Genomic DNA, 15404 nt, shown 5'->3' on the forward strand with positions numbered 1-15404 from the left:
CACATAAGAGCACCTTAAAATAATGACCACATGTTTTGTAAAGAAATTAAAAGGAATATCAGTTAATGTACAGTATTCACATACATTTCAGGCAACTATTTTAAAGTGCTACAACCCAAATATATCCAAACAGTTTCATTTTAGTGCTTATTTTATTTTATTTTTTTAAATTAGTCTATTTTAAAATTAACTACTGCAGGAGCTATATCCTGCTTCTGTGGCAGCACAATAAAAAACAGAAAAAGAAAAGAAAAACAACCCAGATGGTTTCCCCCGAAAAAAAAAATTAAAAATAAAAGAAAAAGGAAAAAGGCAGAGCAAAAGACCTGGTGTGTGATTTGTTCCAGACAGAAAGAGAGGAATTTCTCATTATCTCTCCTTATTTTCATTCCTTCATTAAAGGGCAGAGGACACACCCAAAGTTCCCATTGGTTGCCACAGGCTGAAGGGAAGGAGATTTAAACTCTTGGGAGAAGCTGGAAGCAGCACACAGTGGCTGGGAAACTCATCCCAAAGCCAGTAGACCTTGGTTAGGCAACAGGTGTCTATAGATTTCTGCTCTGAGAAGACACAACAGTTCAAACTTGCAGCAGGAGAAGATTAGCTTGTCAGAATATATTAAAAAGGTAAGGAAGGCATGTATCAATTTTTTTGTTTCTATGTCATTTTAAGTGATACCTTGGGGAAATGGCACATCATAGCAATCATTTCAATTAGATTGACAAATACATTAGAATTATTTGAGTTATCTATATTTATTGTTTTAGTAGGATGGAGGTTCAGTTATGTTATATTTAACTACAAAATACAAGTACATTTCAGTGCAATACAATACAGGTCAGTACTGTCAGTGTAGCTACATTGCAGGACAACTACTCTACAGTTACAGTATTTTTCAATTAAATGTGAACTGTATAGTTAAAGTGCAATTGACAGCACCCGTGAAAAAACCATTACATTTCAGCTGTCAAATATCCCTCTCCTTCATGAGGTATTGGGTACTCTTACTATCACTGATAGAATCTTAACACTTTTTTCTTTTTTTAATATCATGAAAGTAGAATTCGTTTTTTTTTTTTTTTTTAAGGAAGGATTGACAAAGCATGACCATGCCCACAACCAGGAAAATAAAAAGCACTTCACTTACTGTACACACACACGTAACACTTCACTTACTGTACACTCACAGATAGCACTTCACTTACTGTACACTCATAGAGGCATCATTATTTTGTCAAGACAAATATTTTCTTTTCTATAGGCTATATTGTTTAATCTTCTATGGAACATTTTATTAGTGATTGGCAATTGTTATCTGAAAAGACTAGTATTAAACTAGCAATTGACAGTTCATCCAGGAATCTGCTATTGATTTGAACTAAGGTGGCAAATCTCTAAACTGTCACACTACACAATTTCAATGAAAAATGAGACATGATTTAATAGCTATGGTGTGTATTTGACTGTATATAGTACTTCTGTATTTCATATTTCACAATGATTTTCAATGAAAGTTCATAAAACAGTACAGCTAAGGCCAAACGTTTTGCATCACCCTATAGAATTAACTAATTTTGCTTCATAAATTCGAATGAAACCTGCTGAATAATGTTACATTAACATTGAATTACATACCGCATTATAGTTTTATATACTTAACGAAAGACAGGCAACATTTTTTTAAATGTGACATTTCGAAATGTAACATGAAATACTGTACTACTATTGTGGCTTCCGGCAGACTTTTGCGACATCATTCTTTAGTTTCTTTGATTACACAGTGTTAAATAAAATATCCAGATTATGTTCATACAGGTTTTTATTTATTTATTTATTAATTAATTAATTATTTATTTTATTATAATGTCTCAATCCTAAAGTTCTAGGTGATGCAAAACTTTTGGCCACAGCTGTACTTTGTCTAGTTTAATAAAAGGCTATGCTTTTGTTTTTTTTTCCGTTACCTCTTAAGTGTTTAAACCTCGGCAGGCTTACTGTGAAAAAAAGAACCTGCAGGTTCTCTTGTAAAGAAACAAATACATACAAACAGGACGATTATCTGGAATGTTATTGGATCAGGAAAAGATTGTTGCTGCAACTGTATAGATTGCTTTTCACAGAAATACAGTGTCCTGAAGCCTGGCAGAAAACAAGGCAATGCATGTTTGAGTCTGACCTGGTATACTATAGTAAATGCAATGGTCTGTATTGCAAAACAAGTGAAAGACAAGTTGTGCCTTGATATTTACTGGGCATTCATTTCTAAGCCATTACTGGATATTAATTAACTGCCTTTTTCCTTGATAGACATTTGCTGGGACTAAAAAGTAAATAAATAAATATATAAAGGATCAGTAAACTTTCTGTAAAATAGTATACTTTATATTCATGAAACTCACATATAATGCATCGCTTTTAAAATGCAATAAATTCATTTAGGTTTATAATGCACAATTCAAGTTTATGGAGATCTTTTCTCATTTTTTTACTTCACATTATTTTGTTTGATAATTATATAGATCTGTGCACATTCTTAGAGTCTGGAATTCTAGACTTTGATGTCTGAAACTTCCATTTCAAATACTGCGGGACCCTAACCCAATTCACTCCTTCACTCATGCTGCTGTGTAGAAAAGCCAATGGAGGCTAGAAGGACGCACAGGAAGCGCTGATCAAACTAGTAGCAGATGTGAACAATGGCTTACAGTTAACTCTGAACCCTTCATTTTACATTAAAATGTTCAGTTAGCAATACCATTTAAACCTTATCAAGATGGAGTGGTTTGGCACCCAGTTAAAGTGACAACGTTGTTTATTATGTTTAGTTTGGAACTGCAGTTTGTATCAGTTACTTTGATTGACATATAATTGCTTTCACAATGCATGGTTGTAATACTGACTAAATGTTTCAGACGACATGTAAAACACAGTTTTAGAAGCTTGCATTGACAAGTTTGTGCAAGGTTAACAGACTACTCAGTATTTATAGTCTATTCATTCATTTCCTGTGTCTTTTATGTTTTCATTTGGTTGCAAATTGGTTGAACCTGTTTTAAGGTGTGTATCACACAGGTAATACCATGGGGTACAGTCCCAAAATAATAAACAAGCAACATGAATAATACACGAAACACAAACACAGTCACAAGACCAGAGTGAGTGTTTATTAGTGTACGTGGTGAAGTACAGTGCATGGTGAACAGTGGTGAAGTGTTATCCGGGTGTAGATGTATTCCTTCCTGGTCCTTTTGTAAAACCATAACCGTATTAAGGCGAGGACTTCTGGTATTGTGACTCCGCCCCCTTCCTGGATGACCGGCTTCTGACTGACCCTGGAATGAACTGTCAAAGCAACCAGAATGGGGCACACTGTTATACAGTGTCCTCACAGATCGGGAGGCAGATTGTTGACGAGGATTCATTTGCTCTCTGTCACACATGCTAACACATATTCAAAATCAGGATCAAGTTAAAGAGATGCATATTTATCTTGCATTACAAACATGTGTTTACATGTTTAAAATGTTGTTGCCATGTAAACTACATGCACGTTATAGCACAAGTATGCCTGTTTGACTGACATAGTGGGAAAGAGGTTTCAAAGGTGGGAAGCTGGTGTCCATACAGCTACAACTTCCTTTGGGGGGTGTTAGAAAACTCAACAAGCAAATTTAAGTGAATGTTTCGTAAAAAGCGAAACTATGCAAGAATTCAGTAAACAGATGTCAATGAAAATTATGGGTAAAAATGCAAAGTTTAATATATCGTTATAAAAAAGTAAAGTTAAACAACTTGGATAAGAGAGTCTTTGTGAGGTAAATTGGAAGCTAGAAAGCTAAAGTGATGTATTTCTTTGCAATATGGTGGTCTTTGTAATGCGAAATCCGGCCCTGTGTGTATTTTGTGTTATCTGTTGTGTGTTTTAATGTTTGTGTGTAGACATCGGTACAAGGGATATAAACGGGTCTGTGTAACAAGTGCTTAAAATGTATATTTGTATTTTGGCACGAGAATTCCACAGCACTTCACGTGCAGGTAAAATGTAATAATATGTGAGGACGGGGAATTGCACTTTATGATTTCACGTGCAGTTGTACCGAGACTCCAATTGAATGATTGATTAGTAGTCGAGTCTCGGTACAAGCTGCATAAAAGCAGCATGTTTTCAAATACTCAAGGTTGTGTGTTCGGTGAGTGGAGAACGGGATTGGAGACGGAGGTAGTAGTAGTAGTAATAATAATAATAATAATAATAATAATAATAATAATAATAATAATAATCGTTAAATCAGCTCACCGTGTTTGTCTGTATAGTCCGTTTTGTTTGTCTCTTTTGTTTTGGCGAATGTGCCGTGTCCTGTATTTTTGTTTGTTACAACCTTTTTATTTTCTGTTCTGTTTATTTATTAAATGCTGAGCGAAACCATTCGCTCAGCTCCACCAAACTCCACACCTCTTGTTGTTTATTTCCTGGCTCTGGTCTGACTCCACCCACTCTGGCTCTCTTTGTGACAGACATATATACAGTTGTCAAAAGTTTACATACCGCAATGAAAATGTGTAATTTCTAGAAATTTCTCAAAAAAGCAATGTTTTTGCAAAACTCCAAAAATGCTAATTCAAAAGTATTCATACCCTGACAAGGAAAATAAAATTAATAGCTAGTTGAGGCACCTTTAACAATAATAACCTATTTAAAATGATTAGGATATTTGTCAGTGAGCTTTTGGCATGATTCTTTAGTGATTTGCTGGCTTTTAAATTGGCGTGCGACCCCAGTCTCACTTGCAGCCAATTCACTTTCATTATCTTTGGCTGTCAATCTCAGATTGTTATTAACCTTCCTCACAATTCTTCTACTTCTTCTTGGTGAAAGAACCTTCTTTCTCCCAGACCGAGGGAGCGTTGTGACAGTACCATGAGTCTTGTACTTCTTGCTATAGAAACAATAGTTGAAATTGGGATACTCAAATGCTTGGAAATCTTCTTGTATCCTTCTCCATCTTTATGACAATAAATAATTTTTCTGCCTAAAGTCTTCAGATAGCTACTTTTTCCCATATTGACTTCTTGGTAATAACAGCAATCTTCTTATGCCTAACCCTTTTATACTCTAATGTTCACCTACAATCCAGCATTTTCTAGACTTTTCTAGAACTATTCTGCATTATAATATTGAAATGTCTAGCACCTTGTAGACAATACTATCATACCATCAAAGAGCATGAATACGTTTGAATTAGCATTTTTGGAGTTTTCCAAAAACATTGCTGAAATAAATAATTGTAGACATCTATTTCTTGTAACTTTTTACTCATCCACAAGAGCAAAACTTCTGCCTCAAAAGATTCTTCCTAAAATTCTTTGTTTTATTCAAAAATTTTCTAAAAATTATACATTTACATTGGGGTATGTAAACTTTTGACTACAACTGCATATACCTATTTCGCAAACTCAGTCTTGCCGTGTTTTCGAATTACCACCTCCTCCCCAACCACCACCATCTCACTCCCAGCCTCGTCCTAACGGGTGGAGAATACAATGCTCCTCTGTCTAATCATTTTTGTTCACCAGGATGAACACGTCGCATAGATTTATTATTCCCTTTCAATTCGAAGATGACCACCAACAATACTTTTGGGAAATGTCTGACACAGATAGGTATTTGCTGAGCATTTTAAATCAGAGCCGACGATAGGCCCCTCTGGGGAGTGACGTCCTCGGTCCTGCCTTCCGAGGGAACAAACAGTCACTCCACGGAGCTCACTTCCTCTTTTGCTTCTCATTGCAGTAAGGTAAAGTACTAACCAAACCAGTTGATGACTGAGACTGTATGAAAGATCTTTCTCTCTCGAGTTTTCTGGAATTGACCTGCAATATTTTTTAAATATTGCTGGAAGTCAGCTTGCTTCCCTGGAGTCAGAAACTCATCTTCTGAACTGAGATGTTAACGTTGCACATCTGCACTTCGTTGTCTTCTGTCTTTCACCAGTCTGCATTGCTTGCACTGCAGACTGCTTTCTAACTAACAGCTTGTTGTTACGTTTGTCTTTTCTTGCAGCTTAAAAAAAAAAAAAAGACTAGTGATTTCCTCCACTCGGACTTGGGCAGGCAAAGGAGTCCGCTGGACATCTATGCACATATATGTGGCGGAACTGAGAATGGTTCACCTCGCTCGCCATTTTCTTTGGAGGAGGATCAGAGACTAAACTCCTTCTGCCTGGTACGGGCATTGAGATGCTATGTTGCCAAAACAAGAGCTCTGCGTCAGTCTGACTAACTCTTCATCTGCTATGGTGCAAGAACCCTGGGTCAACCCCTCTTAAAACAGCGGCTGTCTCACTGGATTGTGGACAGTTCTGTCTGCATGTACAAATGCCGGCCTGCCCCAATCTGGGTGGGTAGCCGTGCATCTACAAGAGGAGTGGCTACATCATGGGCCCTCTTTAGAGGAGCCTCACTATCCGACATATGTACTGCGGCTAGTTGCATGCTCACACCACTAACTTTGGTTTTGCGGTTTCGAGATGTCCCTCGTCTGCTGTCTCTGCTCATGCTCCCTCGTGACGGCTTTGGTATACTTTCCCAAAAGTATTGTTGGTGGCCGTCTTTGAATCTGAAGGGACCACTAGATTATGAATGTAACCCTGGTGCCCTGAAAGAGAAGACGACCACCAACCTGCGAGGTCACATCGGTCGCTGTTATGTACTGAAAGGAGTCGACAAGACCAAAACTACCATTCCCAAATATGCTTTACAATAGCTCCACATCGGCAGTACAACTCCTGCCTGAACTGCGTTCCGTGCATTTATAAATATAATCCAGCTGGCAACCATGCATTTGCCAATACAGAAGTTTGCACAGTATGCACATGCCGTAGAGCACATTTATAACAATAACCAATTGAATTACAACACAACATATCCGTCCCTTCTATGTTACTTTTTTTTTTTTTACAGATTTAATCCAACAGGAGAGTTGATTACTCTTTTTGGACGACAATTGTTGCCAGCTATTGTACCCTTTCCAGTTGTTTACCCAACTTGTCCCAGTCTGAGCAAACTAATTCCTGGGTGCATTTCTCAATCATCTGATTGACATGAGTTTTTCTGCATTTCTGCATTTACTTCAACCAAGTATGTTACAGGACCCAAAACTCGCTTAACCAGAACGTGACACCACTTCTCTCCCCCAATGTAATTTCTCACTAGTACCACCTGTCCTGAAGATAATTTTCTCATAGGTCTTGTCTGATGACTGTTTTATTTCTCATACTCTCCCAATTTCTTACTTTCTATTACACTTGTTACATTTGGTCTAATCAGGGACAGTCTAGTGTGCACTTGTCTTTTCAGAAACAATTCTGCAGGTGATTTTCCTGTTGTGGCATGTGGAGTATTTCTATAACTGAACAGGAAATTAGCAACACAGTGCTGCAAGGACCGCCCTAAATGTGCACTTTTATCTGGAGCTCTTAAGGCTCTGCACCAGTAAATCTGCAGCACCATTTGATGCTGGGTGATAAGGGGAAATAAATTGTGGTCTGTTATCAGAGACCATATGAGGCAAACAAATTCTGCAGAACCTCAATTGTTTTTTTCTGTGGTTGTATAGAATGAGAATCTGATACCAGAAACCTTTATTTAAGCTTTTCAACAAAGTGAATTCTGAAAACTGAATTCTTTGCCATGGTCTTGCCGGCCACATCCATGTATGGAGAGGGGCTGTAGAAGGCATATTCCTGCTACTTAAGCATGTTTCACATGGCTTCACCATATCTTCAATTTCTGCATCTAAGCCAGGCCACTAAAATAGCTTTGAGCTAGGGCCTTCATCTTAACTATTCCTCAGTGATTATCATGCAACTCGCCCAGCAACTGCTGTTGCAATACCTTCGCCACAATAACTCTAAAACCCCATAACACACAATCCCCTTCCACAGTTAATTCAGTTTTTCTGTTTGCAAAGCGCTTCAATTCAACTAACACGGTGTTGCCAGTTAGTTAAAGTGTAATGCTTAACCTTGGTTAACAGGGAGTCTGTTTTTGTTTCCCTATCTATGTCCTTAGCTGATATAGGCAATTCATCCAGAAATGCCACTCTGTAAATTGGATTACTCCCAGGTGAATAGATTTTTAGAGGCAAGCGGGACAGTGCATCTGCATTTGCATGCTTCCTGGCTGCTAATGAAGGCACTCCTGTCTTGGACCAATAATATTTAACAGGGGTTGTAGGTCAGTTATTAAGTGCTTTTTCTTCTGTATAAGTAATTATGAAATTTCATAACCCCAACTACAATACCTAATGCCTCAGCCACACTCTGTTTTAGTCAGTGTGCGGGAAGCATAAGAAAATAGCCTCTCTATACCACCCGACATTTCATGAGGAATCAATGCACCTACCCCTACTGGTGAGACATCACATGCCAGTGTAACTGACAATGCTAGGTCAAAATGAACCAGCACTTACTTAGATGACAGTTGCCTCTTTGCTTTTTTAAAAGCATCGTAATAGGCTTCTAACCACTCCCAATTTCTACTTTTTTCTAGCAATTGTGTTATTGGCTTAATCAGTGTAGACAGATCTGGAATGAATTTAATATAGTAATTCAGTAGAGATAGAAAATATCTCAATTCACTAACATTTTATTGGGGTGGGGCCTCAGTGAGGGCTTTTGTTTTCTCCGGGAGTGGGCTTATACCTTCACTATTTGTGACCCAGGTAAGTGACGCGGTCTTGTAACACATCTGTAACTCAACACAGCTTCCAGGTGTTTCAAATGTACTTCATCTGTGTTTCCAGTAACCAATATGTCATCTAGATAACATATAATGCCTTATATACCTTGCAGAACCTGGTCCATTATTCTCTGAAACACTGCAGGTGCACTAGCCACACCATAAAGCAACCTGTTGTATCTAAAGAGCCCTTATGTGTATTAACAGTAAGGTATTCCTTGGACTCTTCAGCTAGTGCCACCTGTTGATAGTCTAACTTGCTAAACTGTTTTTTTTTACATACTGATCTACATCTAACCAAGGGTTGATTGTGACCTTATAATCTATACTAACACCCCCATTTGACTTACACACACACACACTATGGGTGCTGCCCACTCATTGTGTGCTACAGAAGACATACTTCCCTCCTGCTCCAGGGCTTGCAGTTGCTGACTAACAGCATCCTTGAGAGCATTGTATTTTTCACATAATTCCTACAGCATCATTTAAACTGTTTACCTTGGACCAGTCCAATTTAATTTTGCAAATCAATTTTCTGCCCAAGAGTGTTGGCCCATTCCCTTTTGATACCAACAGCTCTAGTTTAGCCACCTGATTCCCACAGCTAACTGTCACTAGCATAGTTCCCAGGAACTCAAGTACCTGTCCAGTGTATTTGTGTAAACGATGTCTGGCTGGCAATAGTTTCACTCCCTTAAATTTTTTTTTTAAACAACTTTTCAGACATTACAGACATTGCTGCACCCGTATCCACTTCCATTCTTGTAAGCACATCATTCATTTTAAGAAGACATAGTATGGCTTTACATGCTCACACACCCCAGTCTCTGTTTGAAAAAGTCCAGACTCCAGACTCTCACAATCTGCTGTGTCGATTTCTTCATTGGAGCCTGTAACAACAGCCGGTGCAGGCTCGAGCACGCCCTCCATTTTTAGGTAACCGGTATTTGTCTGAAACGATCCAAAACTCGGAGATGCAGTAGCCCGTCTCTGCACTTTGCAAGCCCGTGCAATGTGTCCCATTTTATTGCAAATTTGATTTTGGTAAGATTTAAATCCACAGTTGTACGCCGTGTCCTCCATAACGGTAGCACGTAGGCCCGCTAGATCATCTCTGGTTCGCAGGTGTGGAAACGTCTGCTGATGACGTCATCCTTAACTGCTGACTCCCCTTGAAAGTTTTGGGAAGCGGCGCTTGCATTGCATACATTGGCCGTGTGATCCCTCATTGCATGACTAGCAAACCCTGTTAAACAATGAGGCCAGATCTCCTAAATCCAGTACAGTTTTTTTTTTTTTTTTTTTTTAATAAAGTACAAACGCTTTTAAAATGTATATTCTTCCCCAAAAGTAGAAAGCTGTGATTTTAATTGCAGAACCCACATTTTTATTTATGCCAAATCATATAAAATATATCCACATTTAAACTCGCACTCACAAAAAGGCACATTTTAAAGATTCTCCACAGTGACTTTATTTATGCATTGGGAATCCTGCTGTAACCTCTGTCAGTTTGCTCTGTAAAAGTTATATAATTTAAACGGCTTTTCCAGAAATCTAATGGCAGGCTAGAGATACTGAACTGCTCCAGACAGTAAGGACCTAGATGAGGAAGTACCAGACTGATGCAATGTACATTATTGATGCAGCGTGTTAAACGACAACCCACTGCCATTTGGATAGTGCTGGATAAAGTTGTGCTACAACTTTTGTGCTCCGAGTTGGTTATCTACTGAGTAGGCAACAACTTGCCAACCCATCTCTGTTAAATAACTACTTTAAATGTATGTGGAAAACAAACTACTGCCATTGGAACAATAAGCAAACTCCAATGTGAGCCAGTTTATTGCAAACCCCAATCCCAGTCTTCACCCAATATCCTCATTTGTTGCCTGTAGACTGGAAAGATACATTATAAATATTGCAAACCACAGCAGTCGAGTCTTACAGAACAGTACCCTCTCGCTATAACGCCCTTCATTATAACAAACCTTCAGCTATAACCTGGTCCTGCCCCCCCCCCCCCCCCCCCCCCCCCCCCCCCAAAAAAAAAAAAAAAGAAACAAAGATCATATAAACACACACTGTCAACATCCTAGTCTGTAGACAGGGGATGCCACCTCGGCAGTGAAGTCAACTCTTTTGTCTATTGATCGTTTAAAAAATGGAGTAACACTGGCATATCTCTGTCTTTACGTGATTATGGGGTGTCAAAAAGCATTCTGTGTTTTGGCTTGTTCAGCAACCATGCGGCAAAGCAAAATTGATTAAAGAAAAAAAAATTGAGGAACTTTTCATGTCAAACTTTTCATGTCGTGTTGATTTGGAATAAAAGCTCAGTTTGGTATTATTGCATTTTGGATTAAGATTTGAAACGTTCATGTCAGATTGATTTTGAATAAAAGTTCAGCTTCAATTCCGGCTTTTTGCTTTTTGTAGTGCGTTTTAATTCTTTCACAAATAGGATAAAGCAAAGGCAGAATACTGCTTACATGTAATTCTACTTTTATTCACAATATCATCTCATTAACTTCATTAACAGTTTAGCATATAACGAACCTCTTGATATAAAGAACAAAAGGCTTGGGCCCCAGCAGGTTCGTTATAGTGAGGGTGTACTGTATAAACTGCTACATCACAAACCTATCCCAGAAATCCTCATAATTAAAACAGAGAAACCAAAGCATGATCTAATTGCGACACCCCCTTTGTAAAGGAAAAAAGAAGACTTCTCAAATCCTCCGGTTGACCTCTGAGCTTAATTAAAATGCAGAATTGCAAGAATCTTCTTAGTCTTTTCTTAAATAACCTTTTTGATTGTGTATATAATTGTACTTCCCCCTAGATTTTTTTTTAGATGACATCACTGTCATTAGGCAATTATTTTTGCGTAAAAGTCTTCCACGCCGTATGTAACTTTGGTGAGCAATTTTATATAATGTAAGGCTGGCTGTATACTGTTTGGTTAGAGAATCTGCACATATAAGATTTTTCTTACTTAAAATTTTCTACCAAAGTTTTTTCCTATTCAAATTCTCTTTTAGCCAGGCCTACTGATATGAATAAATATCAGAGTATTGCATTTTATATTTCACCAGCCAATCCTTGTGATTACAATACTGTAACTGGGGAAACAAATCACCCTGGCATCAACAGGCTCATACAACTCAACAAAAAAAAAAGAAACCATGAAGTCTGATTCAGTTCAGGAAATGCTAACGCATGAGTCACTTATCCAGCCCTACAAACAACATCTGATATAGATCAGGAGATAGACCACTTTTATGTATGAAACATCGATAAGGTCCCTGCCCAAGGGTCTCTTTTATTTCATATGGGTGTAGCCAGCAGACATCAATGTGAAGGCAAGTTCAAAGACAGAGTGATAATTCTATTAGAAAATAGGACTATAGAGGGTATCCCATGTTTGATCACAAGGTTTACCTTGATGGAATCTGTGGTGGTTCTAAACCAGCCTTGTTGTGAAAGTGCAGTTCCCTGTTGTAGACTGAAAACTAATTGATTTATGGTGCTGTGTTGCTTCAATTAAGCTCAACTTGTTTTACATTTTTTAACCTCAGCAGATAACATTGATGTTTTATATCAATACAGTATGCATTTGATTCATTGAGTACTTAGAGCAGTGGTCTGGAATGGGGAAAGGGGTATTTTAGAGGGATTTTGATGACAGCTATTTTGTAATGAATGAATAACAGTCCACTATCTAGTTAAGTATGGCATGAAATTTAATGTTTGTATGTTCTCTTTTCAGGAAGGATTATTTATTTATTTTTAAATAGGACTGTTTTCAACATAACCAACTCCGCACTATTTTATAATGACTCTATCAATTAGACCTCTCCTCCTGCTGGGGGCGCTGTGTGTCTGCACTGCTGACAAACCAGCCCCAGACCAGACAGGAGACCACGAAATCACCTTCAGACACATCTATAACATTGACCAGCCCAAGTCCTCTGACTGCAAGTTGGAGTTGGACTCTCTCCCAGCCAATGGTGAGGGTACTGAACTAGTGGCCACTCCTGTAAGCCTGAATGCAGACAACAACATGGTCTTCAAACATAACATCCGGCTGCAGACACCCAAGTGTGACTGTGGAGCCTCAGAGGCCTTCAAGTCTATGCTGTTCAAGCTGAACCGCTTGGAGGAGGAGGTGACCTACCTGAAGGACCAGTGTTCCCAAGGCTGCTGTGGCGGTGGAGCAGGTGACATCATTGACTTGCATGACATTGTTTAAAAAAAAAAAAAGTTCCAAAGATGCAATACAAATTAATAAGGTGATTGTAATTGACTGTTAGAGAAACAAAGTCTTCCTGAAGTATGAAGTATTGTAATAGAGTAGTGAAAGAGAATTTTCAGTGATGCACTGCTGCTGAGATTAACTCTAACCCTCTTCCATAGGGTTGGCCAGTCTGTGTAGTGGGCACGGGTCCTTCAAGCGGGATACATGCAGCTGTGACTGCCATGAGGGCTGGGAGGGTGAGGACTGTTCCACGCGCAGCTGTCCAAACGAGTGCAGTGACAATGGGCGGTGTGTGGATGGCAAGTGCGTCTGCTATGAGGGCTACATTGGTGTGGACTGCAGCGAGCAGCTCTGCCTCAATGACTGTAGCGACAAGGGCCGCTGTGTGGACGGCATGTGCCAGTGCTTCTCCGGCTTCACAGGCGAGGACTGCAGCCAGCGTACCTGCCTCAACGACTGCAGCAGCAATGGGGAGTGCGATGATGGGGTCTGCATCTGTGAGGAAGGATTTTTTGGGGACAACTGCTCCCAAGGTAAAGCCAGCATAGATATGTTTACTTGTTCACATGTATATGTGGTCATCACCAGATGCAAGTTTGGAAGATTTCCTACAGTTCTAACATTTGGATAGTTAGTTGGTCATTATGTATCTGAGGTCAATAGGTTAAAATATGTTTATTCAACCTAAACATGTGTATATTATATTTAATGTATTTTCCAATGTACAGCATGTATTAGCAGCACAGTGAAATTTGCCATAGCTGGAGACTAAATAACATTCATTTGATTTTAATCACAAAAGGCAATACAAGTAGAACACAAAACTGGAACTGAAACAATAATTCAAGGAAACAATCAAGGCAAATTGATATTTTATCTGATAGAAACTAAGCATCTGCTATGGTAGTCATACGTATGGTGATCGGAGTCAAAGCTATATTAGGATATTAGCTCTCCTTTCTAAAAAACTTTTACATTGTTTAACAAAAAAATGTACGGAGCTATCTCTGTAATGTCCCTCCCCTGGTGCTGCTTGAGTTGTTTATTTCTCAAGATTGTTACCATTTCCTGACATGGCAGTGTGGTGCCTCAGGCTACCTGTTTGCTGCTTATTTCTTGAGATGAAAGTCAACAACACGCGAATCTCAGAAGAATTCTAAATGGCAGAGGCCTTTAATTTATCTTTTTAATTAAGTAAGATCCCAACTGAGTTGCTCTCTGTCTTTTGTAGAAAGATCTAGCCTGACATATATTTTAAAATGAGCTCTAGAGGATAAAATTACTTTTCCACAAAATCAGGTTTCTTATAGACATGGGCTGACTGGCACACTGACATTTCTTTTCCTTTTCCACTCACATTCAATGTAAGCATTTTGAGCTGCTGTATCTGATGACTAGTTATAGATAGAACTTAATTAACATTAAATATGTAACCTAATTACTTATTACTGCTAGTGTTTAGCAGAAGCATGTCTATAAGGCTTTGAAGAATGTACATTACAAATAGAAAGCAATACTATTTTAAAAGTTATAATACTGAGCATGATTGTGGGGCACTAGAGCTTTTAACAATTTGTCTAGGTAAAGTTATTATGCAAAAAGGTGGGTAATGGCTTTGTCACTTTGGACAGTGGCTAGTGGTCACTAGTAATGCACAGCTCCTTATAAAGTATCCTTTGATACCAATATCAAATGTGGTATGCCAGCTTTGATAACCCACAACTCCTAAGCAAGCCACTCCTCCCAGCCTAGCTGTGTCTATGTGTATACTGTTTGGATTTTATTAAGGGTGCAGATGCATGGGAATCTGATTTGTTGGATTTAGATTCATTTTGATCAGTTCAAGACATATTGAAATCAGTTGATTTGTGCAGATTTCCCAATAAGAGCCCCCATATTAACGAGTGACTACTGATGACTTAATACCCGAGAAGGGTTAAACACAAATCAGAGTGGTGTTGATGTTTTAATCAACCAGCAATGCAAAGTTAATGTAACCAGAATCAAAATCTATTTAGTTATACAATAGGTAGCAGTTTAAAAAAAACATACAAATGGATTTTAATTTAAAAAACAAACAATTATCCTCATGTTTCGTGATTTTGAAGAAATAGGCATTTCTGTAATTCTTTTGGCTTCTCAAGATTCCAGTTCTTTATAACCCCAGATCAGCACCGTCAACATGTGACGTCCGTTTTCATGCCTCAGTAGCCTCAGACATGCCTTTGGGTAATCCTCTGATTGCAATGTGTGCAGCAAATCAGATTTGAAGAAGGTAGTATGTTACTCATTACAAATGTTCTTTCTCTTATGTGGTCTTCTTACAGTACTAATGGGACACACATGATAACACAGCTGAAGCAGTTTAATATTCCACTTCTAATGAACAGTAAAGAAAGGG

The 15404-nt window shown here is 38.5% G+C and overlaps 1 protein-coding gene across 2 annotated transcripts in view; it reads left to right on the top strand.

Annotated features, from left to right (window-relative positions):
* The first annotated feature begins 480 nt into the window (after positions 1-480).
* The window catches only part of tnn (tenascin N), a 31978-nt gene continuing 17054 nt past the window's right edge, over positions 481-15404 (top strand). For both annotated transcript variants that reach the window (XM_041271453.1, XM_041271454.1), the window contains exons 1-3: positions 481-626; positions 12515-12965; positions 13162-13536. In XM_041271453.1, coding sequence (XP_041127387.1) covers positions 12581-12965; positions 13162-13536 — 760 coding nt within the window. In that variant the 5' untranslated portion in view covers positions 481-626; positions 12515-12580. The remainder of the gene's footprint in view (positions 627-12514; positions 12966-13161; positions 13537-15404) is intronic.

This window comes from Polyodon spathula, chromosome 14 (assembly GCF_017654505.1).
Source record: "Polyodon spathula isolate WHYD16114869_AA chromosome 14, ASM1765450v1, whole genome shotgun sequence".
Lineage (NCBI taxonomy): Eukaryota > Metazoa > Chordata > Actinopteri > Acipenseriformes > Polyodontidae > Polyodon > Polyodon spathula.